A 26,392-nucleotide genomic window follows, 5' to 3' on the forward strand; every position below is an offset into this window, starting at 1 on the left:
TTTGGCTTGCAGCCTGTGACAGCTGACCGAAAATCAATGAAGCGTAGTTTAAGAAGCTTCACAGTGGTGCAAGATAAGGCTCGAACGCTGTTCTCCCCGCTCATAGCCTATTAGCCGTCAGGGTTTAGAATTATTTTGTCTTCGCTCGTTTCTCGGATGGAAGTTGTTTGCCTATGAAAATCAAGAAATCCAGTGGGAGACGCAGCTGTGAGGATGCGGGTGCAAGCCTTACTCATACTGTCCCTCCTCCTTTGTGCTAACAGTTCAGGTAAGTGCAATTTATTCAAGTTAAAAATGTGCCAGATACAAGACTTTTTGCAACAACACAGAGATACATTTATGTGTTAAAATTAACCCACTGGCTCTCACTGTCTGAAATACTTTTCTCTCTGTGTGTGTATGTGTTAAGCAAAAGACTTGGGAGAAAAACACACACACACTATACTGGGTAGCCAGTAGCTCATTTCAGTACTGTATTTCATGTATTTCATCTTCCAATCAACAGCCTTGCCTTTGAGAAGACTTTTAATAAGTAACTGATGTTATGATGATTACAGTAATTCTAGCAGATAAAACCCCTACCATTAGTATTAGTAAATTAATGATGATAATTTATGTAGAATAAATTATTATTATGTATAAATAATAATAATAATAACAACTATTATTATTATTTCTATACAACTTTCAGTATACGTAGTGCTTTATAGAGAAACATCGGCAGAAGACAGGTCTCTACCTGAACACGCTTGCACTCTGAAAGTACAGTCCTATACCTGTCTACTCAGAATCAAGTCCTATTGAGTTCAGTGGGACTTACTCCTTGGTGAGTGTGTATAGGATTGCATCCTAAATTTGGATGAGGAGGAAGGAAGATAGTAGAGGGGAAGGAGAAGGAGAAACAAAGGTAACACAAGGGATAAATGCAAGCAAATGTAGCTAGAATGGTCACCATAATTTTATTCTCAACCCTCCAAATGCCTTTGATCAAGTATTGGCATGTGAGAGAGGTTTGTTAAATGGAAGTATGAGGAGGTCTGTTCTGGAAATACTTGGCTTTTCATGGGAATAGGAAAAAACTACCTGTATCATTTGTCAGTTTCACTGAATACCCATTATGAATGTTTGTACTAGATGCAAATTCACTTCACCAACCTTCCCACTGCCTTCCCCGTTTGATTTTCATTCCTCTCTCTGTCCCCCTCTCTGCTCCAGCATAGCTCCAACAGCTTTTTTCCAAATATCTGGAAGGAGATATTATTGTTTGTCTTTGCTACTCCCCCAGGGCCATAGGAAGCCCCAGAGGCAGCCTTTTACAGGCTCCATTTTCCTATGAGGAGGGAGTATTGGAGACTTACATCGCAATCCTGTGCAGATTTACTTGTAACTCAGGGCCATTGTTTTCAATGGGGTTTATTTGGGTGGGGTGGCAGATGGCATCAGAGTGCCTGCTAATTAAAAAGTGCCAGGGCTGCATCCCTGCAAGCCCTGCCTCCACTACACCCCTGGTTGGTGAGGAACATGAGTTGGAGGTTGCTGTTGCATTCCTGTCCTGCTTGTGAGCTTCCCACAGGCATTTGGTTGGCCAACAGAATGCTGGAGGAGATAGGGCACCAGGGTCCCAACCTTTTTAGCTTGGTGGGCACATTTGGAATTTTGAGAGAGTGGCATGGGCACTCTCACAAAATGGCTACCATAGGTAGGGGGCTTGCCCATTTATAATATGGCATGATGGGTATGGCTTGTCACGAAATGCTCATTTGCCAGAAGGCAAATTGGTAAGACTAAAAGAAAAGTACCTAAGAACCAAGAACCGAAGTACAATGCAGAGATCAGGGTCTGAGCTCCAAAGCATAAAACCACGCTTTAGAACCCAAATAAAGATGGCACTGAAGGGCAGCACTTTGCTTTGCAGTAGGCCAGTGTCCCAGAGAAGCAGGGAGCAGTAGGTATCAGTGGGCAGGTTGGTGCCCATGGGCACCACGTTAGAGTCTCAAGGCTCTTACGTTCTTAGTTATTAAAAGGCAAAAATGCAGCCTAATTATTTATAAGACTTTTGCCTTTCCTATCGGGAAATCCACTGTGGTATAGTCTTGTTGCAAAAAGCTTTGCATTCATCTCAACAGCCTTGATATGATATGTCCTTCCTCTGGGTAAATATCTTTTTACAGAATTCTTGAATCTGCCCTTCTGGCTTATTAGGCAATATCCATTGGCAGTATCACAGAGAGAGAGAGAGAGCGCTTTATAGGTTCTGGTGTAGACAGTACCATAGGAGGGTAACGTTTTGAAAATGGCCCAATTTATACATGTACAACAGTGTGGATTTTTAATATGTTGTCATCTGCCAAATTCTTGGAGAGAAAGCTCCAAAGGACATTATCAGTCTTGGCCTGTTACCAGGCTAAAGCTCATCCCTGGACTCTCAAGGTGCCATTTTAGATTCCAGTTTCAGGAAGGATTCAGCTAGGACTGAATAGCTGTCCTTGGACACATTCATGGTTAAAATGTGAAATAGCAAAAAAATGTTAAGAGCATTTATTGTGATTATTTCTATCCTTTCATGCCTCATAATTACTGCACCAAGGTTACCAGCACAGGACAGTCATGCTTTTTTCCTCTTCTCCCACTTTTTTTTTTAAGCGAAGGGATTTATGCCTTTTGGCCTACTTCCCTAATGTGTGTGTATGTGTGTATACACACACACACACACACACACACACGCCTCTTCACAATTATTGCACTTATGACCTCATTCAAATTAATTTTCTAGTTTTGTATGACTTATGACACCTTTCCCAACTTGATGTCCTGGAGATGTGTTGTGCTACAACTCCCGTCAACCCCATCCACTGCAATGGCCAATGGTCAGGAATACTGCGCATTTTAGTCCAAAACATCTGGAAGGCACCAGATGTGGAGAAAGCTGGTCAACACAACTGTTAAAAGCGCAGGAGCCCAATTTTCCTATCAGCTCAGGGCTGCTGAGGCAGAATGATCCGTGGTCTGAAACACTGGGGTGGGGGCACCAACCCTAACACTTGCCCTCCATGAAACGTTGCTTCCAGTTTGGGACAACAGAGGAAACAGCATGACTTGTGCAAGAATTCTAAGGAAGTCTGTCAGATTGCTCGGCTAGATCCAGATTTGCTGGTGCAGTCTCTTCCTTTAGACGTAGCCCCTCTGCTCAGGCTCATCTATTGCCCTTTTTATCCCTTTATTTTAATTCTATCCAAGTGAGCTGCCATTTTGAATTCTACACTGCCCTGGGTTTCCCTCTTACAACAGTGATGAAATTGTAGATGCATGAAACTTACATGCATGTCCATCTACTGAGGTCGCGTATGATAAAATACTTCCCACTGTAGTTAGTACCAAATGGAATATCTATGCCCCAGCCCCACCATTCTTTTTAATGGTTCTTTTTGTGGCCAGGAAGAAGATTTTTCTTTTGCCACAGGCCATTGACTTTGATTTTACGGTGTTGATGTAACGTTTTGTATGTTATTTCCATATCTATCTCCTCTTCTCCCTTCTTTTTTGTCTTTCAGGTTTTATTGTGTTCAGCTCATTTGCCGAGAATGAAGATGCCCTTTTGCGGCACTTATTTCAAGGATATCAGAAATGGATCAGACCAGTAAAACATTCCAACGATACCATAAAAGTGTACTTTGGATTAAAAATATCCCAGCTAGTAGATGTGGTAGGTAATCTACAGACCCATTTCTCTGGGGCCCACAGGCAGGGATGGCCACATTGACTTCCCTCGAGTGGAACCTGACAATTGTACTCTTGTTCCAATTTCCCCCCGTCAATCCTACTGATGTTCAGTGAAAACAACCCAGTGTGCAACTGCTGTGAAAAAGGCAGATTTAGGTATAATTAGAAAACGCATTGAAAATAAAACTACCAATGTCGTACTGCCCTTATATAAATCTATGGTGCAACCACCCGTTCTAGTCACTGTACCTAAAAAAGGATATTGCAAGGTTGGAAAAAGTGCAGAAAACTGTGACCAACATTATTAAGGGGCTGGAGCAACTCCTCTATGAGAAAAGGCCGTAATGTCATGGAAGCCAAATTTAATTGCTAGGTAGGGGATTAAAATCCCCAGGACTACTGAAGTGGCTTGCTCTGAAACAGGGCCAGCTAGATAGACAAAGCTGAGGAGTCTCAATGCATGGATGAGACAGTGGTGTAGAGAGGAGAGGGTTAGATTTGGTAAGCACTGGGAAATGTTTTGGGACAAGCCAGGCCTATACAAAAGGGACAGGCCCCACTTGAACCAGAATGAAACTAGCCTGCTGGCACTAACTTCGAAAAGATGACAGAGCAGCATTTAAACTGAACTGGGGGAAGGGAGCTGGGGAAGCACCCAGTGCCCATTGAATCATCCCTCAGGGATGGAGGTAGAAATGTTTTCAATTGCTAAATGGGAATGCTGTATAAATTCATGCCTGCTATAGAGAAAGTGGATTATCTCTCATAATACTAGAACCAGAGGTTATCCAATGAAATTGAACTATGGGAGATTCAGGACAGAGTTCTTCACGCAGTGCATAGTTAAATTATGGAATTCATTACCACAAGATGTAGTGATGCTCACCAACTTGGACAGCTTTAAAAGGGAATTAGAGAAATTCCCATGGAGGATAAGGCTATCAATGGCTACTGGTCATGAGGGCTCTATATTATCTCCAGTATCAGAAACAGCATGCCTCTAAATACCAGCTGCTGAGGAGCATGAGCAGGAATCATAGAAGAGTAGGGTTGGAAGGGGCCTATAAGACCATTGAGTCCAGCCCCTGCTCAATGCACAAATCTAAGTCAAAGCATCCCTGACAGATGGCTGTCCAGCTTCATCTTGAATGCCTCCAGTGTGGGAGAGCCCACCACCTCCCTAGGTCATTGGTTTCATTGTTGTATTGCTCTAACAGAAAGTTTTTCCTGATGTTCAGCCAGAATCTGGCTTCCTGTAACTTGAGCCCATTATTCCGTGTCCTGCACTCTGGGATGATCAAGAAGAGATCCTGGCCTTCCTCTCTGTGACATCCTTCCAAGTACTTGAAGAGCACTATCATATCTCCCCTCAGTCTTCTCTTCTCAAGGCTAAACATGCCCAGTTCTTTCGGTCTCTCCTCATAGGGCTTTGTTTCCAGTCCCCTGATCATCTCTGTTGCCCTCCTCTGAACCCTCTCCAGTTTGTCTACATCCTTCTTAAAGTGTTGGTGCCCAGAACTGGACACAGTACTCAAGATGAGGCCTAACCAGTGCTGGTTAGGAGAGAGCTAATGTGCTCATGTCCTGCTTGTGGGCTCCCCACAGGCATCTGGTTGGCCACAGTGTGAACAGGAGGCTGGGCTAGACAGAACTTTGGGCTCTTCTTATGAACATAGTTTGATAGTAACTCTGTCAGGACCAGGTCAGGGCAGCCTCTTGCAGCCATCCCCAAATGTGGGCCAAGAAGCTGGTAGCTGGCAAAGTTGGGGCCTAAAGGTAGTTCAATGCAAGGCAATAGGGCCAGATTCTTAGTACTGATAACAGTTCTGACCAATCCAGAGATTTCATACTGCCTACCAATTGCAAGGGCCAATGTGTTGCACACCACTATTTCTTTCTGTGCTTGAGGAAGACTCTGAGGCCTCAGCACAGGCAGCCCGAGATAGCTCACGTGGCTCTGTTCCAGCCTTGGGCCGTGCGGTTTCCAGTTCCAGCCCTGGAGTCCCTGATGGCCATTGTGAAAGGCAAGGCCCAAATGACTTGATTTCTTTCAGTCATGCAGCTATAAAAGGCTCAGGAACAGCCTTCAAGGCTAGAGGTTGTAACTCAAGTGGAACAGCTGCCTTAGCAATTGCTAAGAAACTTCACCTTCCTACATTAAGTCTAAGCAGCAATGTTAGTAAAAATAGGTGTGCCAGTAAAGGTTAACTATTTTGTATAGAAACTCTTCTAGGAAGCAGAACAGGGCTGAATCTACATATAGCAGTTTTACCGTTATCTTACTGCAGTGGTAACTATTGGTGCCCATTGGTGTCATGTGCACCAATAGTTATCACTGCAGTATGATAACGGTAAAACTGCTATGTGTAGATTCATCCCAGAACACTGTAGAAAACTCTGAAAGTGTTGCTGTCTCTGTGGTGTGGGGAATGTTGGGAGGTTTCTTTCTTTTTTTCAGAAGAAATCAATGACTTCTGTTCCCTTTCCCCCAACAGGATGAAAAGAATCAGCTCATGACAACTAATGTATGGCTGAAACAGGTAATATATATGTAGGGTGTGTGTGTGTGTGTGTGTGTGTGTGTGTGTAATGTTTTGTTGTGAGTACTTTATGGTTGCCCTATGCAGTGAATTTTGATGACTGCCTATAAATGTTCCACTATGGTGTGGAGATGGAGGTTCTTGAATTTAAGAAAATTTAGGCCCATTGACCTCACTGGATATAAGCTGGTTTACATCCCAGATACTATGATCTAACTGGGTTACACCTTGAGGGTAAGGCTCATTAATGGTCTGTTAAGATGATAGATCTAGGGCACAATCCTACACATGTTTAGACAGAAATAAGTCCTACAATTCCCAGCATTCCCCAGCAAGCATGGCTGGCTGGGGAATGCTGGGAGTTGTAGGATTTTAGCATTCTGGCTGGTTCTGGCTTAAACCCAAATGGACTCACAGCCCCATCGAAATCAGAACCACCAGCCGCGACTGGATTGGACCATACATGCCATTCTTTCAGGATGTCCACGGCTTACTCTAGGAGGACATGTGGCCCTCCTGCGTTGCATTCAGGTGAATGGTGGGCACTGCCCCGTGAAGCGCAAGCCAGCTTCCAGGCTGCCCCCTCCATCTCTGCCCTTGTCTCAGACAACCTGCCGCTGTCCTTGGGCGGTGTGGTCCAGGCAGGGAGGTTTGCAGGAAACCCTGCTAATAAATCAGTTTAGCTTAACCAGCTCAATTGTGGAGCATAAATTCTTTTTAAAGGTAATCAGAGAACATGCCGCAGTGGCTGTGCTGGTTCCTGACAGCCATAGAGATCAGTGTGGGCTGAAAGCCCCGTTCCTGGCGCAGTGGAGGCTGGGGGCTCCGATTCCAGTGGGGCTGTGCATCCATTCTGGATTTCAGTCAGACCCAGCCAGAACTCTAAAGGAGCCATCCAAGGTGCTGAATCCCAGCCCCCAAATAGGTTTGACACCTTTGGCAGCTCCTTTAGAGTTCTGGATGGTTCTAACTGAAACCCAGAATGGATACACACCCCGCCGAAATCGGAGCCTCCAGCCAGGTCTATTGAAGTTGTCCAGTCTTCTGAATTGCAGCAGTCTGGAACCACTTTACTGGAGCTGGCTGGGCAGTGTTGCAGTTTGCAGGGTCGACGTGCAGGACTTTTTGATTAGCGGGGATGATTCTATCATCTGCTTCCCCCCTCAGGATTCCTTTGTTCCCATAGTTGTTGGGGCAGAAAGTGAGGAATGGATTTTCTCAGCAACAGTATATTGTTGTGGGCTACCTCTGTTGCAATGCAATCTATTTTGAGATGGGTTGGTCTTGAATGAGCAATTAAGACCCATTAGCTTCACAAAAGAGCTGCTCCTGGTGGAAAGGAAAATCCTAGAACTGATTTGTTGATGTGGAACAACACAGATGCCTTAATTTTTGGACTCTCCTTGTGGGTGTGACTACGGGGACTCTCTTGATGAGCGCCTGTGGTTACCGCAACACCACTGGTGCTGGGAAGCAGGGCAGCAGAGCCATGGGGCGGGGGGGGGGGGAGCTACCCCAGTAGAGGTTGGTGGCTCCAATTCCGGTGGGACTATGTGTGCATTCTTGGTTTCAGAGACTCCAAAGGAGCTATCCAAAGTGCTGAACCTAGTTTGGTGATTGGGTTCAGCACCTTGGATGGCTCCTTTAGGGTTCTGGCTGGTTCTGACTGAAACCTAGAATGGATTCATAGCCCCACTGAAATCAGAGCCACCAGCCTCCACTCGCTCACCCATCATTAGTATGTCAACCCTCTTCCCTAAAATTTCAGCACTCACTTTAAAAAAAAGTCAGTCTCCAGTTCTTTTACATCTAAAGAAAAACAACCATCCACACAGGTGGTACTCATCTTCTACCCTGTGGCTCAGTAAGAAATCCACTGACTCCTGTCCTCTGGTGTTAAGCCAGTGAGTGAAAAGGCACCGAAATGGCTCGGAAGCACTTGGCACTTTTAACTGAGATTAAATTTAAATTTTAAATTATTAGCATTTAATATAAAGTTAACTTATTAAATAATGTCAGTAAAATCACCTGTAACGTTCTTATAATTTATTTTAAACCGTGTATCACTTCAGGTTGCTTGTATTTAGTTTTTTACCATTTTAGGGCACAGTCCTATGCAAGTTTAGGCAGAAAAAAGTCCTACAGGTCACAGCATTCCCCAGCCAGCCATGCTGGGAGTTGTAGGCCTTTTTTTATTTTTATTTTTTTATTATTAAATTTATTAATCGCCCATCTGGCCAGTCACCCAGCCACTCTGGGCGATGTACAGCATACAATAAAACAGTTTAAAACAATAAAATTCTACAGTAAAAACACTTTCTAAAATACCCTAACCCACCCCAAATACCTGCCTGAACAACCATGTTTTTAATGCACTGCGGAAGCTCATTAAAGAGGGGGCATGGTGGAGTTCCCTAGGGAGGGAGTTCCACAGAGTGGGGGCCACCACAGAAAAGGCCTTCTCCCTCGTCCCCACCAGTCTAGCTGTCCTGGCTGATGGGATAGAGAGAAGGCCATCCAAGGCTGATCTTGTTAAGCGGCCTGTCTGGTGTTTTTTCTTTTCCAAACATGCATAGGATAGCGCCCTTAGTGTCTTACATGATCCACTCTCCTCCCCCAAATTCTGGCAATCGGCTTGCTGAACTGGGGCTAAGACAAGCCACCGGAATTCAAAGTAACACAAAAACTCAATTTCCAAACTGCTTCCTAGCTCCTGGATGTGCCTGACTGCAGCTCAGGTCAGTTTGACTTGTACTGCAGGAGAGGACGTGTAAAATTCCCTTTGCTTCCTGTCTTGGCAAGGAAGAACCTAGCAGCCCTTGGGGACTATTATTTCTCTCTTGGAGGGCAGAAGGGTGATAGCCAATATCATTTGGTTGACTTGAACTTTCTTCAGTCAATGTAAAAATACAACCACTTTTTTCTTTATTTATGTAAAATATGGCTACTGCAAGTTATTGTTTATATACTGGAACATGATTCCATTGCTCACTGGCATATTGAGCTGGTCTTCAAGTTGTCATTGCAAACAATTTGGATTCTGTCCCCTTGGCTAAATATATGGCACTTACTGAAGATATATAGCAGCCTTCCCCAACCTGATGCCTCCAGATGTTTTGCACTTCAGTTCCCATCAGTCCCAGCCAGCATGGCCACTGGTCAGGAATGCTGTGAGTTGTAGTCCAAAACAGCTGGGGGGGCCTAGGTTGGGGAAGGCTGATGTTCAGCTTAAATATTGGGAAAGAAAGCAAAATGAAAGATGGATATCTTCTTACCGTACAATTCTACTCCAAAGTAAACCCCACTGAGGTCAATGGGACGTACTCTCAGGTAAGAATGATAGATTGCCACCTGAAGCAGTCATATGCAGCATTTTCAGATTCAGGCATGACTCACCTGTTAATCCCCACCAGCAATAGCTGGTCAAATGTAACTTTCTACGCAGCATCTCTGTCTTCCCTTCTCTCCCTCCCCATCTTCTCCTTAAACTAAAAGCAAAAAAGTGGCACTGATGCAGCTGGTGCAAGCCAGCCTACGTTGGAGCACAATTCAGTTGAGAATTGCAACCCACCAACTGAAGACCAGCACTCTAATGGATGTGTTGACCCAGTAGATACTTGAAATTTCACATGTTTACACAAATGTTGACAATATCAAATGAATGTCTGAATCTCCTAAGGCAACTTAGTGAGAATTTCGTCCCTCCTCCAGAAATCTGAAATGGAATCCTATCTGTATCTCGCGTTATAGTCTCCAGTGACCCAGAAGCGTGTTGGGAACATGCTGCAACAGAGGAGCTCCCTTTTGGAAATCCAAAAACTCAGAGTTAACCATGGCAGTCTCAAAGGACATGTGTGTCAGGCCTGGGCCATGGGCAGTAGTCTGAGGTAGAGATGCTGGAGAAATTTGAGATGGACTAAAATGAGCTCAGGTTTTTAAGAATCCAACCTGCGGAATCCGCTGCGGAGCAACCCCCTCAGGCTGCACAGAGTCCGTGGACTTTCGGATGTTTTTTTTTTTTAACTTTCCCAAAATTTACGCATATTTATTTGTAGGAAAATACGCACATTTCTGCTGAGGAAAAGTTGAATGGAATGGGGGACAATACATTAAATATTACGTGCTAAGGTAAATTATGTAAATTCTTACGAAACCTCTTACATAATTATTTGCATATTTTTCCGCATGACGGGGGGAAAAAATTGCATCTGTCTCTGAGCGGACAACAGAACAAAAGGCACCTGACAATCTGCAAAACACAGATGGAGCGGATTTTACACAGTCCGTACGTCCCTGGTCTGAGGTGAGCCAGGAAGTGAGGGACAAAGCAAGTTGGCAGGACCAAAGAGTCAGTCAAAACCAAAGGACAAACCAGGAGGCAGAAGCAAGCTGGAAGTCAGGACCAAATGACAACCAAGGGTACAGAAACAAGACAAACCTCAAGGAAGACCTTGATGCTCAAACATGCTCTTGTGGCACCAGTGCTTCATCAGCTGCGTTGGCTTCCAGTGCATTTCTGAGCCCAACTCACAGTGTTGGCGTTGACCTTTAAAGCTCTGAACAGCTTGGGCAAGAGTATCTAAAGCAGCCTTCCCCAACCTGGCACCCTCCAGCTGTGTTGGGTGGAAGCTCCCATAATCCCCAGTCAGCAGGTCCATTGGCCATGCTGACTAGAGATTATGAGAGTGGTAGCCCAGCCCATCTGGAGGGCACCAGGTTGGGGCAGCCTGATCTAAAGGAACGTCTCCTCTCATATGTATCTCTTGAACCCTTATGTCACCTTCACAGGCCCTCCTCCAGGTGCCCCATCCAAAGGAAGCTAGACAGGAGGCTACAAGAGAGAGGGCCTTCTCCATTGTGGTGGCCTGTTTATGGAATGCTCTCCCCAAGGAGGCTTGCCTGGTGCCTACACTCTTATCTTTTCAGCGCCAGGCAAAGACCTTTCTTCCCCCTGCAGGGATTCTAGAGTTTGGTTTTTGTGCTTGTTTTTACATATTCATTCCTGTGCTATTTGTTGTTTTGTATTGCATTTTACTCTTTTAGTTTTTTGTAATCCACCCAGAGAATGTCTGTTATTGGGCAGATTAAAATATAATAAATAAATATATACATGCATACATAAACAAGCAAGACACAACTGGAGCAGGAAGCTCTCTTATACTCATTCCTGTACAGGGGGATTCAGTGGCCAGCTTGGGTAGGTGAATTCAATCAAGGGCTTGAGGGTACTTCACTGAGAAGCTGCCCCTACCTGCACTTCAATAGGTTGCCACATGGGGCAGCTGTCCACAGATCCCAGCAGCTCCTGGCAACAGGAAAGCAAAAACTACAAATGGCTGCCCCTGTGGCATTGGTTCTCAGCACAAAGGCACCTCTGCCTCCTACTAGGTTCTGACTGGGAATGGACTGGGAGGTGATTGTGCCACTCCAGGCAAGCTCCTAGGAATTCCCAGTTCACATACTGAGAAGAATGACTAGCACTCTTGTGCTCTAGTCTTTGGTGTCTTAGATTAAAGACGTGGGTGAATTTGCCTACCGACAAGGGCACAACAGCCAATTGTTGGAGAAGCTGGCATGATGAAAAGTAATGGAAAAAATTGAACATGCATCATGTACTTGCAGTGTGTAATTGATTCTTAGTATCTGAAGCGTGTAAGCATCAAAGTGGAGGAAGAATGTTTTAGTATATTATACAGAGTCACTTAACTAGGAATAATGTCATGAAATTAAGAAACTGAAGGTCTCACTATAGACTATGTGCAAATCTGTGTTACGGAGCCCTGGCGCTGCCTCTAAAATCAACATCTGTGGGTAGGGATTTGGAGAGAAGAAGCACTGAGGGGAGGGATGCTTCACCCTTTCTTTACTTGCCATTTCTCGACTCCAAATTGTCCCCCAAGTGGCTTCTCCCCATTCAAAATGTGAGTAAGCACACCTTTTGGAACACTTGGGGGAGGGGGGAGTCCTGTGCGTGGGAAGCATGTAACTTGGGCAGTGAAACAGTGGGTGGGGAAAGGGTTCAAAACACACCGAATGCAGTAGGACTTATTTCTGAGTAAGCATGTTTAACCCTGTGCAGTGCAGCCCTCTGGTGGAATGCCTGTGTTGCAGAAATCAGAGTCAGAGACCACAGAGTGAAGGAAAAAGAGTTTTTCTTTATTAACGTGCGGGCTTTATGGCTGGAATCACTTCCAAAGCGCCAAAAGCCCCGAAGTACATTAGCAAATTGTTTTTATAGATATTGTTCAACACCTTTTGACCCTGAGTAGCCATGGGAGAAGGGTGGGTTCTGGGAAACCAGCGAGGTTCAGAGGAGACTGTGAGGAGAGAAAAGGAGACAGAAATTGTGAAGAAAGATTCTGACGAAACTGTGGCAAGGGAAAGACAGAGATGGAAAAGAGAAGTCCTGAGGAGGCTGAGAAAAGAGCAGCAGCAACTTTCTGCCCTCCCCTCAGTTACCCGCCAGTAGATGCTGGGCAACAACCAACTGCCCACAGTTATTTCTGAGTCCTGGATCACACAGCTAGATACAAGTTTTAAGAAATAGCCTACCTTTGTGGACCATATAACTATTGGACTCCCTTCCCTCCATGTTATTGTTCAGAGACTTGGGGCTTCTTCACATGGAGCTTTTATCCTGCTATTGAGATTGCTCACTCATGGACGTTTGCGGGTCCTTTAGATGATGTTGCGAACCTCCAGGGCGTCTCCCGCACTAAATGACCTTTATTCCATTTTTTAAAAGATCGGAGATAATGAACTATCAAATTACAGCACGTGAGGAAAACCCGCCATAAGAGGAGCTAGACTAAAGAAACATATGGGAAACTCAGATAAGGGGGGAAAGGAAGCACGTGTAACGGGGTCTGTTGTGATCCTGCATTTAAAACGGAAGCAGAAAGCCCCGTTTTAAATGTGGGAATTTAGGCTGGTGTAGAGATGCTCTTTAAATAGTTTACTGTGAGATCCTATGGGTTGTGCCCTCATTACATGGAAGCCTCTGATCTCGGAGGCTTCTGGATATCTAATGCTTTGCTGGGCTGTTGCAAGCAGGGTGGGAAGAGAATGACAGAGGCAAGTTTCACCTCTCTGTCCTCCTTTTTATATTTTTTTACTTTAGACGGGACTTTGAGCCTGTCTAGGGAAGGCATGCTGCCGAGGGCTGAGCCGAGGCATTATTGTATCCCAGCCTCTCCCCTCCCCTCCCCTCCCCGCCCACCAAAATGCCCCCCCTTCCCTCTCTCTGAGGCTGCTTTTGTGACCTCGGAAAGCAGCCAGCACAGTTTTTCCTGTGGCAGCTGCGAGGGGGCGGGAGAAGGATCATATTTTGAAGTCCCCCTTCCAAGGCCGTAGCCGTGTCTCCAGCCGCGGAGGGGGGACTCCACGGAATCCTGTAGTTCATGGGATGCTCTCCTGGGACCATGGGAACGCTCTCTCTTTCATTGGAATGTTTGTTTGCTTCTTCTGTCCTTGCCCCCTCCCCTTCCTTGTTAAAGAAACCATGGCTCTTGTTTATAAGGTGTTCCCTATTCCCCCCCCCCACTCACCCCTTTTCAAGGAACATGGGTCCTGGTAGGCTGGAGACACTGCATGCTAGTTTAGGGGTCAGTGTTTTTCTCCCTTACATATTCTACTACTGTATGAATCCAGGTCCCATTGTTTCCACCACCTTAAAGTGGCAGTGGTAGGGAAAGTGGGCCACCCTTGCATTCATAAAATGGGCTACCTTTCCTCACTCCCTGGAGGTTCCTGCACCCATTATATCCTGTTGCTGGAGAAGGCAAGAAAGAGAGGAGTAAATATTTAATATTCAGCTCTACAATGCGTGGCAGAAGTGATGCAAAGGGAGAGGGTATTTGAAAACCCCTTAACTATTCAGGTAGCACAGAGTACATTGCGGGGGGTGGGGGGGGGTGGAGGATCTTGTAAGAGTCCTGTGTCTGAATTCTCCCCAGGAAGATACTTTCATTGCTCATATTGATTTTAGTTAGCACTATCATTCTTCTTTCTCTTGCATTCCCACAGGGCAACCAAAAAACGAATAAATAATAACTATAAGTAGAGAGCTACTTTCTTTTCGTGTATTACTGTAAGCCTGATGCCATTCTGAGATGGTTTGGTTTCTGCCTTGCAGTATGAAGCCAATGTAAGCTTGCCAGTTGTCCAGAAAAAGGGCGACTTGGCCTGCTCTTGTACCATTAATAGTAGCTTTAGCTGTAGAAATCAGCATGGGGGGCTTTACATGTCATAGAAATAAGCATGCTCATCTGCTAATATCTGCACATGGAGTCGCTTTTAAAAGCTAAGTAGCAAGGTCCAGTTTTTAAAAAACCAAATGAACTGGCAACCCTAACTCAATGCAACATTCCTCCCCCCCACCGGCACCACAGAAAACCCCAAAGAACATTGAGAAGCTCCATCCAACTATTGTGCAGTTTGTGAAGAGAGCTGTGATTAAGTCTGCTTCATTCTCAAAGGTCAAGTTTGTATTGTTTTCCCTCGGAAATCCCTAAAATGTCCACTTAAGGAACACCAGAGGTATGCTGATCGTTTGCGGGTCCAGCCACATGAATGTCCCCACACATAACAACTACACATTATAACTCACTGTGAAATAACCAGAACCTAAATGTGAGTGGTTTTGTAGGTTTCAGGTTCTTTACTAAATAATAATAAAAATTTAAAAATAGGTGTCAAGTGTCAAAATGTTTGTTAAGCATCCCAGTGCTTTTACAGTCATTGCTCGGAGCCCTGGAAGATGGATGCAAACATCCCTCGTTCTGAACCACAGGGTCAGATTTTCCATGCACTGTGTTTTCTTACATCTCCATAATTTTAAAAAGAGTAGAAATGTAGGACACAGTCCATGTGGATGCAGGCTTGTTGTGTGTGGCAAGGATGCCAATGGGGAAAGGCCACAGCTCAGAGACAGAGCACATGCCTGGCATGCAGAATGTCCCAGTATCTCCAGATTGGACTGTGGAAGATCCCTATCTGAACCCCTGGAGAGCCACTGCCAATCAGTAAAGACCAGGAGCGGGGAAACGTTTTCAGCCTGAGGGCCAAATGCCAATCTGCAAAAAGTATCAGGGGCCACATTCCATCTATGCGTGTGGTAGAGTGGGCAGGGCCAAAATGTGATTATGACTGATTTTAAGCCTACTCAGAAGCAAGCAGGACAAAGCTTCTGGATGTCTACTCACAAGTAAGCAGGACAAGCTTTTGCAGGACAAGCCTCAAAAGTAAGCAGAACTGAATCACTCAGCAGCTTACTCCCTAGGCCCCGACCCCTCTCCCCAGGGCTTTCCCCTGCTGCATAGTGACAAAGGATCCCTTTCTCACTGCGCAGTAGGGAAAATCTCTTATCTCTAATCTGCTGTTTGGACATAAGAGCTTTTCCCTGCCAGTTGAGGAGGCAAGGCCTGGGGAAGGTGAGGAACCACCATGAGCTGTATCCGCCGCACAGGGCAGAGGTTCCCCACCCTTAGTATAAACAATACTGAGTTAGGTGGACCAGTGGCCTGGCTCAGAATAAGGCAGCTTCAGGTTGTCAGCAGCCGAATGACAAGAGTTCTGGGTGACATACAAAGTAAAACAAATTAAAAATCACAGAGTAAGACAAATTAAGAAGCAGGAAATAAGACAACTACAAAAATGAAACAAATTGCTTTAACACGGAGGGCAAGAGGTTAAAATAGTGGCACAATGACCAATAAGAACATGGCGTAAAACAATTAAAATCTCCCATAGCTAAACAATCATGCAAAAACTACAGCCTAATAAAATGGCATAATTTAACATTTAAAAGGCTTTGAAAAGACATGGGAACTAGGCACTAGGCGCACCTCTCTGGGGCAAGTATTCTAAAATCCTGGGGCCACTGCTGAAAAGGCCCTTTCTCTCATAGCCACCCACTGTGTCCATATTCCCAACATTGATTGGCAGGAGTGAATTTCACATGTGGGAGGGGAGGATTAAGCAGGTTACTGGGGTGTATGCTGACTTTTAAAGAGATTAAAGCTGAATGTTCAGGCAAGGGATCTGAAATCATAATAATTGATGGGGTCAGGGCATTACAGCCACAACCCCTCTTCCCGCTTTAGCCTTGGCCCTTCTGTGAGATGGGCTTCTGTAGACCGAGACTGGATGTACGACTGGCCCGCCTTTCAGGATTATTCTAACTTTGTTCTTTGGCTTGGAATGATCAGCTAACTGTGAAACTGAAAATGCAACTCTGCTGCTTTTGCTGATTATTTCAGGAATGGATTGACCACAAATTGTGCTGGAATCCTGAAGACTATGGCGGGATCACAGCAATTCGGGTCCCGTCTGATTCTCTCTGGCTCCCAGATATTGTTTTGTTTGAAAAGTGAGTACAAGGATCCTCACACTGATTTTATAGTATTTTTGGAACTTGAGGTACATGTGCAGGGCAGGGAGGCAATGTGCCTGGCTTTGCAGAAGAGGGGCTGTCAGTGGACAATCCTCTATTTGAAGGACTGCCCAGTCCAAGTCTGGCATGAAGACAAAGAACTATAAGAAGGTAGTGCAGAGGCCTGAGATGTGTTTCATTTCTATTTAAATTATAGTAATTATTTATACATTAACATCATCTAAGTTTGCATAGGTAAATCTTATGCGAATCTGTGTCCTCTTCTTTGGCAATGTGTTTCTCTTTTCTGGCAATGCGTAAGTGGCCACCCAAGTTCAAGGGTCTCAAGAGAAAAGCAGAGGTGTAGATTATTTTATCTGTATCACACCATTAGTATGCATGGTGCTTTACAAAATACCATAAGCAAAAAGACATGGCTTTTTACCAAAGCCTTTGAGGGCTAATATTCCCTAAAGTAGTGCATTGTTTTAACTGTTTTATTGTTTTAGATTTTAATTGGTCTTAGCTTGTTTGATGATTTAATGCATTTTTAGCTGTTTACATTATTTATTGTTTTAGATTTTAATTGGTCTTAGCTTGTTTAATGGTTTAATGCATTTTTAGCTGTTTACATTATTTATTGTTTTATACTGTTTACACTGATTTTATCTGTACGCCACCCTGAGATCTTAATGATATAGGGCAGGATACAAATATTTTAAATAAATAAGAAAGAAAGAAAGAAAGAAAGAAAGAAAGGTCCCTGCCCCAAAGAGCTTACATTTCTAAATTTCAACAGAGGGAAGACAACATAAGAAAGGAAAAACACTGGCAAGGGTAATAGGAGAATGTGTGCAAATGAACTGAAGGGTACATAGGTTTTGTATCTGTCTGTCTGTCTGTCTGTCTGTCTATCTATCTAAAATTATCTCTAGGCCGCCCTTAACAGTGGAACCCTGTTAATGGTGGCTGGCTATAGAGCAGGGTTCTTGAGCCTCTTTCAGGCCAAATTCAATTGCAAAGAAACTCTTGTGAGCTGCATTCCAATAGTGGGCAGGGCCAAAGGCAAAATGGGGTGACTGGGCCCACATCAGGTGTGACAGGTGATTCAGCCCACATCAGGGTCTCACATATATTTTAAAGGGATTGCACGCACGCACGCACACACACGCACACACACACCCATGTTTGTGCTATTCACCTTCAAGATTTCAAGGGACTGTTTTGCCAATTGCTTTGTAAATAGGTCATGGTTCTTTTTGGATATTCAGAGGCAATGAACACACCAGTGGGTGAAGGAAAGAGGTTTATTTAGCTAAAATAGGCCAATAAAGCAAGAAAAAGTGAGACAATGCATTCGAAGCATAAAGTATATGTCCTTTCAGCTACTGGGAGCCCTGATATCTTATCAAGATAAGAGCAGCAGAAAATGTGACCCCATAACGGCCTGGCCCCACAGCATCTGTTCGGCTCGTACTCTGGGAGGGTCTCAGGAAATCGTATACTGTCCCCTTGACCCCTTCCCCTCTGGGCATGGGCCCATGACTTCATCCATCTTGCAGGGGGAAAACACTGTGCCCTAATAATGGGCAGCCCGGCAGCTCAGAAGAGAACGTTCTTCTCAGCCATTCTAAACCACAAGTAGCTCATCTTGAGGTCCTGCCAGGGGCTTACCTACAAGGGTTGAATGCAACTTCAACAGAATGATCCTTTGGGAACTAATGAAAAGGCACCCAACTCCATAAACCAGCTTAAATGGCACTCTAGACATGGGCAATGGAACTGGTGCACCACTAACTCCTCGAAATACAATGGTCTTCTGCATTTCCACTTCAAGGACTTCTAAGGCATTAAAGGACTCTCAGGGGGCTCCCTAACTCTCAAAGGGCAGAGAGCATGGCTTAGATCAGGGGTGTTGGACCTCATTCAGCCCAAGGGCCAAATCCAATTTTGGAGACACACTTGTGGGCCGCTTTCCAGTGGTGGGCAGGGCCAAAGGCCAAATAGCAACCGTACTGGCATAGTGTAGCTTAAAGCTATTAGTGCCGGTAACTAAGTGTTAGGAGAGGCATTTCAGCCTTTCAGAAAGGGGGAAGAACACGCAATACACAGGAAGCCACCAAACAATCTGTGGTTGGGGGAAAGGGGGCTGGGGCAGGGGAAGGCGAGTGAGGGGAGACATGACAGAGGTGCACAGAATCATGCATGGTGTGGAGAAAGTGGACAGGGAGACATTTTTCTCCCGCTCTCATAATACTAGAACCTGGGGTCACCCCATGAAGCTGATTGGGGGAGATTCAGGACAGATAAAAGGAAGTCCTTCTTCACACAGCGCAGAGTTAAACTATGGAATTTGCTGCCACAGGAAATAGCGACGGCCACCAATTTGGATGGCTTTAGAAGGGGGTTGGACAAATTCCTGGAGGAAAGGGCGATCAAGGGCTACCAGGCTTGATGGCTATGTGCTACCCCCAGTACCAGAGAAAGTGTGCACCCGTTGCTGGGGAACATGGGCGGGAGGGTGCTGTTGCACTCATATCCTGCTTGTGGGTTTCCTGGTCGGCAGCTGGTTGGTCACTGTGTGAACAGAATGCTGGACTATACAGTGGTCTGATCCAGCACAGCTCTTCTTATGAAGGGGCATGGCCACCTGGGGAACCCTGGTAGGCCAGATTGGGACTCAGGTGGGCCAAATTTGGCCCACAGGCCTGGAGTTCTGCACCCCTGCTGTAGATAATTCAGCACCTCCACCTTCCCCACCTCTTTTCTGTGGGAAAATAGAAATCTGTACTCTGCTATTCTCCTTCCCTTCCAAGGATTTCTAATACATGGAACTTCAGCTAGCCTACTGTACCCTTTGGGAGGATTGGGACACCCACCTGACCCTGTCAGAAAGGCTCTTTCCAGGTCTAGGGGCTTTCAGTCTCCCCAAAACTTCTCTCAGGGGCAATTCCTTCTGCAGATCGTGACCCTCTTTGTGTCCCCCTGTAAATTAGAGGTTTCCCTGGCATAGTTGGAATTGGCCCCAAACCCAAGTGTGATCTGTATGGGGCGTTACCTTCTCTGCCCCAAGCACCCAGTAACAGGTGAAGTGGGGATGTCACCTGATAAAATAAATCTTGGTTGATTAATTGCATATGTTTTAGCCAATCAATAGATTTAATCTTCATAAATGTGTATACGAGGGTTCTCCAACAAGGGTTCTAAAAAAAAATAATAATCTTGTTTTCTAGATGATGTAGGCATGTGTCACAGCAGGCACCATCTTAGAAGAGGCTTTACCTCATTAAAAACACCCATCAAAAGATTTTAATGGATTAATCCAATCTTCCCCAACCTGGTGCACAGTCCAGATGTGTTGGACTGCCATTGGCCATGCTGGCTGGGAAGGCTAGAGGTTGCAGTCCAACACTTCTGGAGGACACCAGGTTGGGGAATGCTAACCAATTATGAGAACAATCCTATGGCCCCTACACATTGCCTGAGGGGCCATAGGAGACTGGAGATTTCTCCCATAGGAGACTGGGGAGGACTTTTGTCATATGTTTGCATATTTGGTATTTGTTGGTCTTTTAAAGCTTCAAGCCCTGGTGTCTAGTATTTCTGAAGTCCCAGGGCACAGGAACACCATAATCTCCATGGAATTAAGTTTCAAACCTTGCTGAAACTTGATGTAATTTATTGCATGCTCTTCACTGGTCTACCATTACCAAAGCTATAGAAAGCAGAATTGGACTGCAAGATAAATAATTGGAACTAGCAGCTTGATACCCAATTCAGAAACTTTTCTTCCCCCCCCCCTTCCAGTGCTGATGGCCGCTTTGAAGGTTCATTGATGACGAAAGCAATTGTCAAATATAATGGGATAGTAGTCTGGACACCTCCAGCAAGTTATAAAAGTTCCTGCACTATGGATGTGACCTTCTTCCCATTTGATAGGCAGAATTGCTCAATGAAGTTTGGATCATGGACCTATGATGGCAGCATGGTTGACTTAATCCTAGTAGATGAAAATGTGGACAGGACAGATTTCTTTGATAATGGGGAGTGGGAAATCCTAAACGCAAAGGGAATGAAGGGAAATCGAAAAGACGGATTGTATTCCTACCCTTTCATAACCTATTCTTTTGTTTTAAGACGCCTCCCTCTGTTTTACACTCTCTTCTTAATCATCCCATGCCTGGGATTATCTTTTTTAACTGTGCTTGTTTTTTACTTGCCTTCTGATGAGGGAGAAAAACTATCACTCTCGACATCTGTTTTGGTCTCCCTTACCGTTTTTCTCTTAGTCATTGAAGAAATCATCCCCTCTTCCTCCAAAGTCATCCCCTTGATTGGCGAGTACTTGTTATTCATCATGATTTTTGTAACCCTCTCCATCATTGTGACTATTTTCGTCATTAATGTGCATCATCGCTCATCGGCAACATACCATCCAATGGCTCCTTGGGTGAAAATACTCTTCCTCCAGAAACTCCCCAGGCTGCTCTGTATGAAAGGACATATAGAACGTTATTCATTCTCCGATCCCGAAGGGACACTGAAACGAAAGCTGGCAAGAAAACATAAACACAAACAATTCAAGGATGGAGAAAAAATTGTGATTGCGTTCTTGGAAAAGGCTGCTGATTCCATCAAGTATATCTCCAGGCATGTTAAAAAGGAACACTTCATCAGGCAGGTATGTTAAGAGATCAAGAGTGGATTGACTTCAGTCTTAACTGTCTACCTTTTTCAGATTAGAATCCCCATGATGTACCAATGTGTCTGACATTTCCAAAGCAGATATGCACACTCAGGATCTCTTAATAGTTCAGGCGTAACTAATATGTATAAAGTGATCCTGAAAAAACACTTTTTGGTTAGAAATGTAAGAAGTGCTTTGCAGAATCAGGCCAAAATTCTCCTAGTCCAGCATTTTGGCTAGTCTGGACAATGTACTGGAAATTACCCAACGTCCATCAGTGTATCATGTTTTACCTGCTGTTCACCCCTGTGTTCAATTATTCTTTAAAAAACTATTGCACTTGATTTTTTAATAACTGAGAGAGAAGGTGAGACCAAAAACAAACAAACACACCATTAGGTGAATAAGTCTGGTGAGTCTGTGCTTACGTCACAAAACAGTGGTTATGTGACATTAATACATTTCATGTATCCAAATGTGCTTTTCAGGCAACAATGGCTGAAAAAAGAAAAAACAGAAGCAAAAGCCAATTTTTAAATGCAGGATTTTAGGCTGGTGCAGAGATGCTCACTGTCTGTGGTTAGTGCTGGCTCTGCTTCTCCTTGCTTCACAAAAACAGAGGATACTGTATAAGATGAGCTAAAGTCAGCTTTAAACATAGTTGGAGGGTACAAAACTTTCATGGGAAGACTCAGATTAAGCAGAAAACTGGTTTGTCCAGGTAAAGGGCTGTTTAACTCTTCTCTTGCCAGTCACTTGTCTGCTCAAAATACTTCCCAGCTGCTTTTCTCCTTGAGTGGGAAAAGATATAGAGTTTCTACCCTGAATGAGGAAGGTGTGTGTGTGTGTGCATGTAGGACTGGTCAACCAGGTGCTTCATAGCACCTTTGTTCTTACAGTTCCAGCAAGGCAGCCAAATCAGGAGGTTTCTCGGGCACAAAATGATAAGTAAATTCCATGAGCATTTCAAAGCACTTCTTCGGTTGTATAAAAGAAGCATGAAACTCATGACTACCATTTTCTTTTCTAGGTAGTGCAAGACTGGAAGTTTGTGGCTCAGGTCCTCGACCGCATCTTCCTGTGGCTATTTTTGGTGGTGTCTGTGATGGGCTCCATTCTTATATTTACCCCTGCTCTAAAGATGTGGTTGCATAGTGGTTTGTAGAAGTATGTCCTTATGTGTCTTTATGGGAGAATCTGCTGAAGGAAAACAGCAGGATGTCAGTATTGATGATTAGCTAGCATTCAGTGTGTATCTAGAGAACTTGAAATGTCACTCCCATTTGCAGCAATCCGTGTTGATGATGATTGTACACTCAGATCAAGCTTTAAGGCTGAATCCTATGCTGACTTATCTGGGGGTAAGCCCTATTGAACTCAGTGGAACTTCAGAGCAGGCATATATAGGATTGCACCATTAACCTTTCAAATTGTTGCACAAATTAAGGCATCAACTCCTTTATCTGTTATATTTGTAGGCATTGATCTGCTGACTTGGATTTAGTGGCCAAGAGATGATAAGCCCATGACTGGTTTCACACAACATGATAACCCACACTCAGAACTGAGTATAGGTTGAGTGTGGGTTGTCATTGAACTGTCGTCAAACAGTTTTTGCAGGTGTCTGTAGCACATCAAGCACTACCTGAGGACATCAAAGCCAGCTCCCTCCTAGCAGCACAACCAGTGCTCAGCACTCGAAGGTTTGGTCTAACTGTTGCAGGTGATATTGTGGGTTGTGCCCATGATCCGCAAATTCCCCCTTCCTCATCCCAAATATCTAGAGTAGATTACAATGGTTTTAAATGGCTCTTTAAAAGATTTAAGGGTCTGAAAGGATGCTTGTCCATTTATCTGCACAAGTGGACTTTCATTTTTAAAAAGTGGGGGGATGTGTCAGGGTATTTCTTCCAATATCCTGCCATTCTTCTTTTTAAATGTTTTCCTTCGGAGTGAAATTGACCACCACAAACTACTTGCAGTCCAGTCTTGTCAGTTTCACCACTCCATTAACCTTTGTTTCCAGTGGGGAGAAGCAGCTGCAATTCAGAATTAACAGGGTTTTTCCTCACCCCTGCAGTGAGGTTTCTCTTCATTACATTTGTAAAGTTATCAAGCTGCTAGTGCTGGGCTGGGGCCTGTGCTATGGTGGTATTAAAGGGGATGCCACTACTGTGGTTCTTCATACAGGACTGTCTGTACACAACCTGGGTCTGAAGCCAGCCATGCAAGGTTAATAGTGAGCTAATCTGCTTGGCGGTGGTCAGCCCTTCTAGAGCTCAGCACCAAGACACCTCTTGGCCATTGCTGCTGAAAACGCTCCCCAGAAAACAATCCTCCCCTCCCCTCCCCTCGCCCTGCCAACCTAACCAGCTACATACTGCTGCTGCCGCCCTGTTCAGTTTCTGACATGCAAGGAACACTCAGTGCCCTAGCAGTAGGTACAGTAAGTGTGCACACAGATGGAGGGACCCCAAGTCAAGGTGAAAGAGCAAAGGTTGGGATACAAGTTGTCTAGGAGGCTTCATTAGAAGCTATATATTTTTTCAATTTTTCGAACTGAAAGAAGGTGCCAAATACCCACTAACCTGTACTGAAAGCCAGGAAAATAAGTGTTGTGCCCAACAAGCAGTTCTGAAACTGACCAGTACACTGGAAGCTGATTTACTTTGCACTGAACAATTGGGTAAATCTCTCTCTCTCTCTCTCTCTCTCTCTCTCTCTCTCTCTCTGGCATCTCCTTTTTCTCTGTATCCCACCAAGTCTAAGTGTAGAGAATTTATTTATTTATTTATTTAAAATTAAAGCTGAAAATTCTGGGAGGGATCTGGAATATCTCCCTCCCTCTCTCCTTCTCTCTTCTACACATGTGCATGCACGCACACACACACACACCCTTCACTATGACCCTAGTGGTAGTTGGAAGGCAAACCAGTATGAATGAATTCTAAAACTGAAATGACTCTTGTCCTGACAATTCCTGTTGAAGGCAGTGGAAGAAAATGTGGAACAATCCACCCTATGTCTTCAAAATGAGATTGTCAGTCCCATAGGGTCAGTTCACACTGTGTTCTCAACATCCTGGGGCACATCGCATGGAAAAATATTTTCCAAAAGCCATGCACATACATTCTGTGATTATGCCCACCCACATGATCCCATCTCTGTAGATCAGTCATATGGGCAGTGTCATCATGCCCCAAGAAATCTCTGTATTAGTGCCTAGTTCTTTGCAGCACTTTATGAACAATTAACACAATTGCTATAATTAAATATTGGAGCAAAGAAGGAGCCCGGGGCAGCAAGAGACGCTAGGCCAGTGGAGACCCTCTCTTTGGACCATCTCAGGAAGCAGCTGCTAGGGAGGCTTCTAAGATAATGAGGACGAGGATTCTCCAGGGACTGTGCGTTCTTCATCCACTCCCAAGAATATCTCCCTGTTGATATCTTTGGATACCAGTGGCTTCTCCCCAGAAACCCCTATTCCAGTTCCGAGGGCAGCAGTAGGCATGTCAGCAATCTCACCAGTGTTGCTGAAGTCTACACTTTTTTTAACCAGACCACTATCCCTTCAAATAGGACTTGATGTTTCCCAAGGATCTATGGCCAAAAGCATCTATCTTTCTGCAGCCATGTTTCATCTCCCAGTAGACTTCTGACAAGTGCTGAAGCAGCATTCCGGGCCATGTGCATGCTGACCATAGGCTCATCTCCTCCCACTCTGTTCTGCCCAGGATCTTGATACTATGCTTGTGATCCTGAACGACTGACTTCCACCATACACTTACCACCATTACTGCAGTTGCTTGCCTGCCAATCTCTATTGCCAGGGCTCAAGGTCCTTTCCCCAATCCTACCCTCACCCCTTAGCAGCAGATCTTCCATGGGTCTTGGCTTTGAACAGGAACAGCCAGATGTTATCATGAGCCAGTTAACAGAAAATGTGTATGTGGTGTGGAGTGTATGCAAGCCCAAGGCTCACTCCTTTACCCCATTCCATAGAGTGCATGCTTACGTTAGGGGTGGTGAACTATTGCCATGATCCCTCACAGCCAGGTTGGCTGGGGCTGATGGGAATTGGAGTTCAACAACATTTGAAAGGCCACAGATCTCCCTGGCTTGGCATACATGCCGAGGCATGAAATGGTATGAGAAAGCTTCTCTGCTCAGATATTCAGTCCATATCCCCTAGCCCTAGGCAAAACCCTAGCACAGGAAATAAAAATGTTGCAATATGCCACAATACTTATCTGTACCGTATGTGAGCACAGCACCGCTTTGAATGTTATCAGCCAAGAGTGGTGTTAGGTTGTCACAGACAAGAGCTGTGCATGGGTGTAAACAGCATTAATAAAAGCAATAATGAATAAATAATCTTGAGACTGAGAATGTTATTTTGTGTGTTGACAAAGAACTGGTAACAGAGAAAAATGTAGCAGCGGTAAAAGGTGGTGAGTTCCAAAACTAGGTACAAAGGGCAGGCAATGACAGCAAGGTGCTCAGGGCTAGTTATGAGATAGATAGTTTTGCTCCATCCTTGTGGAACAGCAATGTGAGCAGGGTGTGATGTCATCATGCCACCACTCCCCACATATATAGCTAGTTTCCATGTCATGTGCACTCTTCTTTTTTAATGTCAAATATACACATTCAGACATTTAATGTCAAATATACACATTCAGACATTTAATGTCAAATATACACATTCAGATAGCACCTCAAACTGCAAAGTATCCTGGCTGCTGACAATTTAATATATTAACTCCCTTTCTACCCCACTTTTCTATGAGTTCTAAACAATGGGGCTTACAAAAACAATGACACAGCAAATTACAACACATATTAAAAGCATTTAATTATTAACTGACAGATCACAATAACACACAATCACCGCCCTCTGCCACCAACCCTTTGAAGCACAAGAATAAACATAAACAGGATAAAATTTTATCGTCATTAGTCAAAATCACACATGAAAATCATAACTGCAAATTGCAGCTCATGGCTGGAACACCAGCTTTGCATGCAAAAGGACCCAGGCTCCAGCCACAGCATCTCCAGGTAGGGCTAGGA

At 44.6% G+C, this 26,392-nt stretch overlaps 1 protein-coding gene across 1 annotated transcript; it reads left to right on the forward strand.

Annotated features, from left to right (window-relative positions):
• The first annotated feature begins 76 nt into the window (after positions 1-76).
• On the forward strand, positions 77-25,689 carry CHRNB3 (cholinergic receptor nicotinic beta 3 subunit). The gene is made up of 6 exons (XM_084834802.1): positions 77-268; positions 3,552-3,703; positions 6,216-6,260; positions 16,520-16,629; positions 20,440-21,313; positions 22,350-25,689. The coding sequence occupies exons 1-6, from the start codon at positions 214-216 to the stop codon at positions 22,482-22,484; spliced, it is 1,371 nt and encodes a 456-aa protein (XP_084690928.1). The 5' UTR covers positions 77-213; the 3' UTR covers positions 22,485-25,689.
• Positions 25,690-26,392: the final 703 nt, after the last annotated feature.

This window comes from Heloderma suspectum, chromosome 2, assembly GCF_057233095.1.
Source record: "Heloderma suspectum isolate Gila_16-S chromosome 2, 16-S_ref, whole genome shotgun sequence".
Classification (NCBI taxonomy): domain Eukaryota; kingdom Metazoa; phylum Chordata; class Lepidosauria; order Squamata; family Helodermatidae; genus Heloderma; species Heloderma suspectum.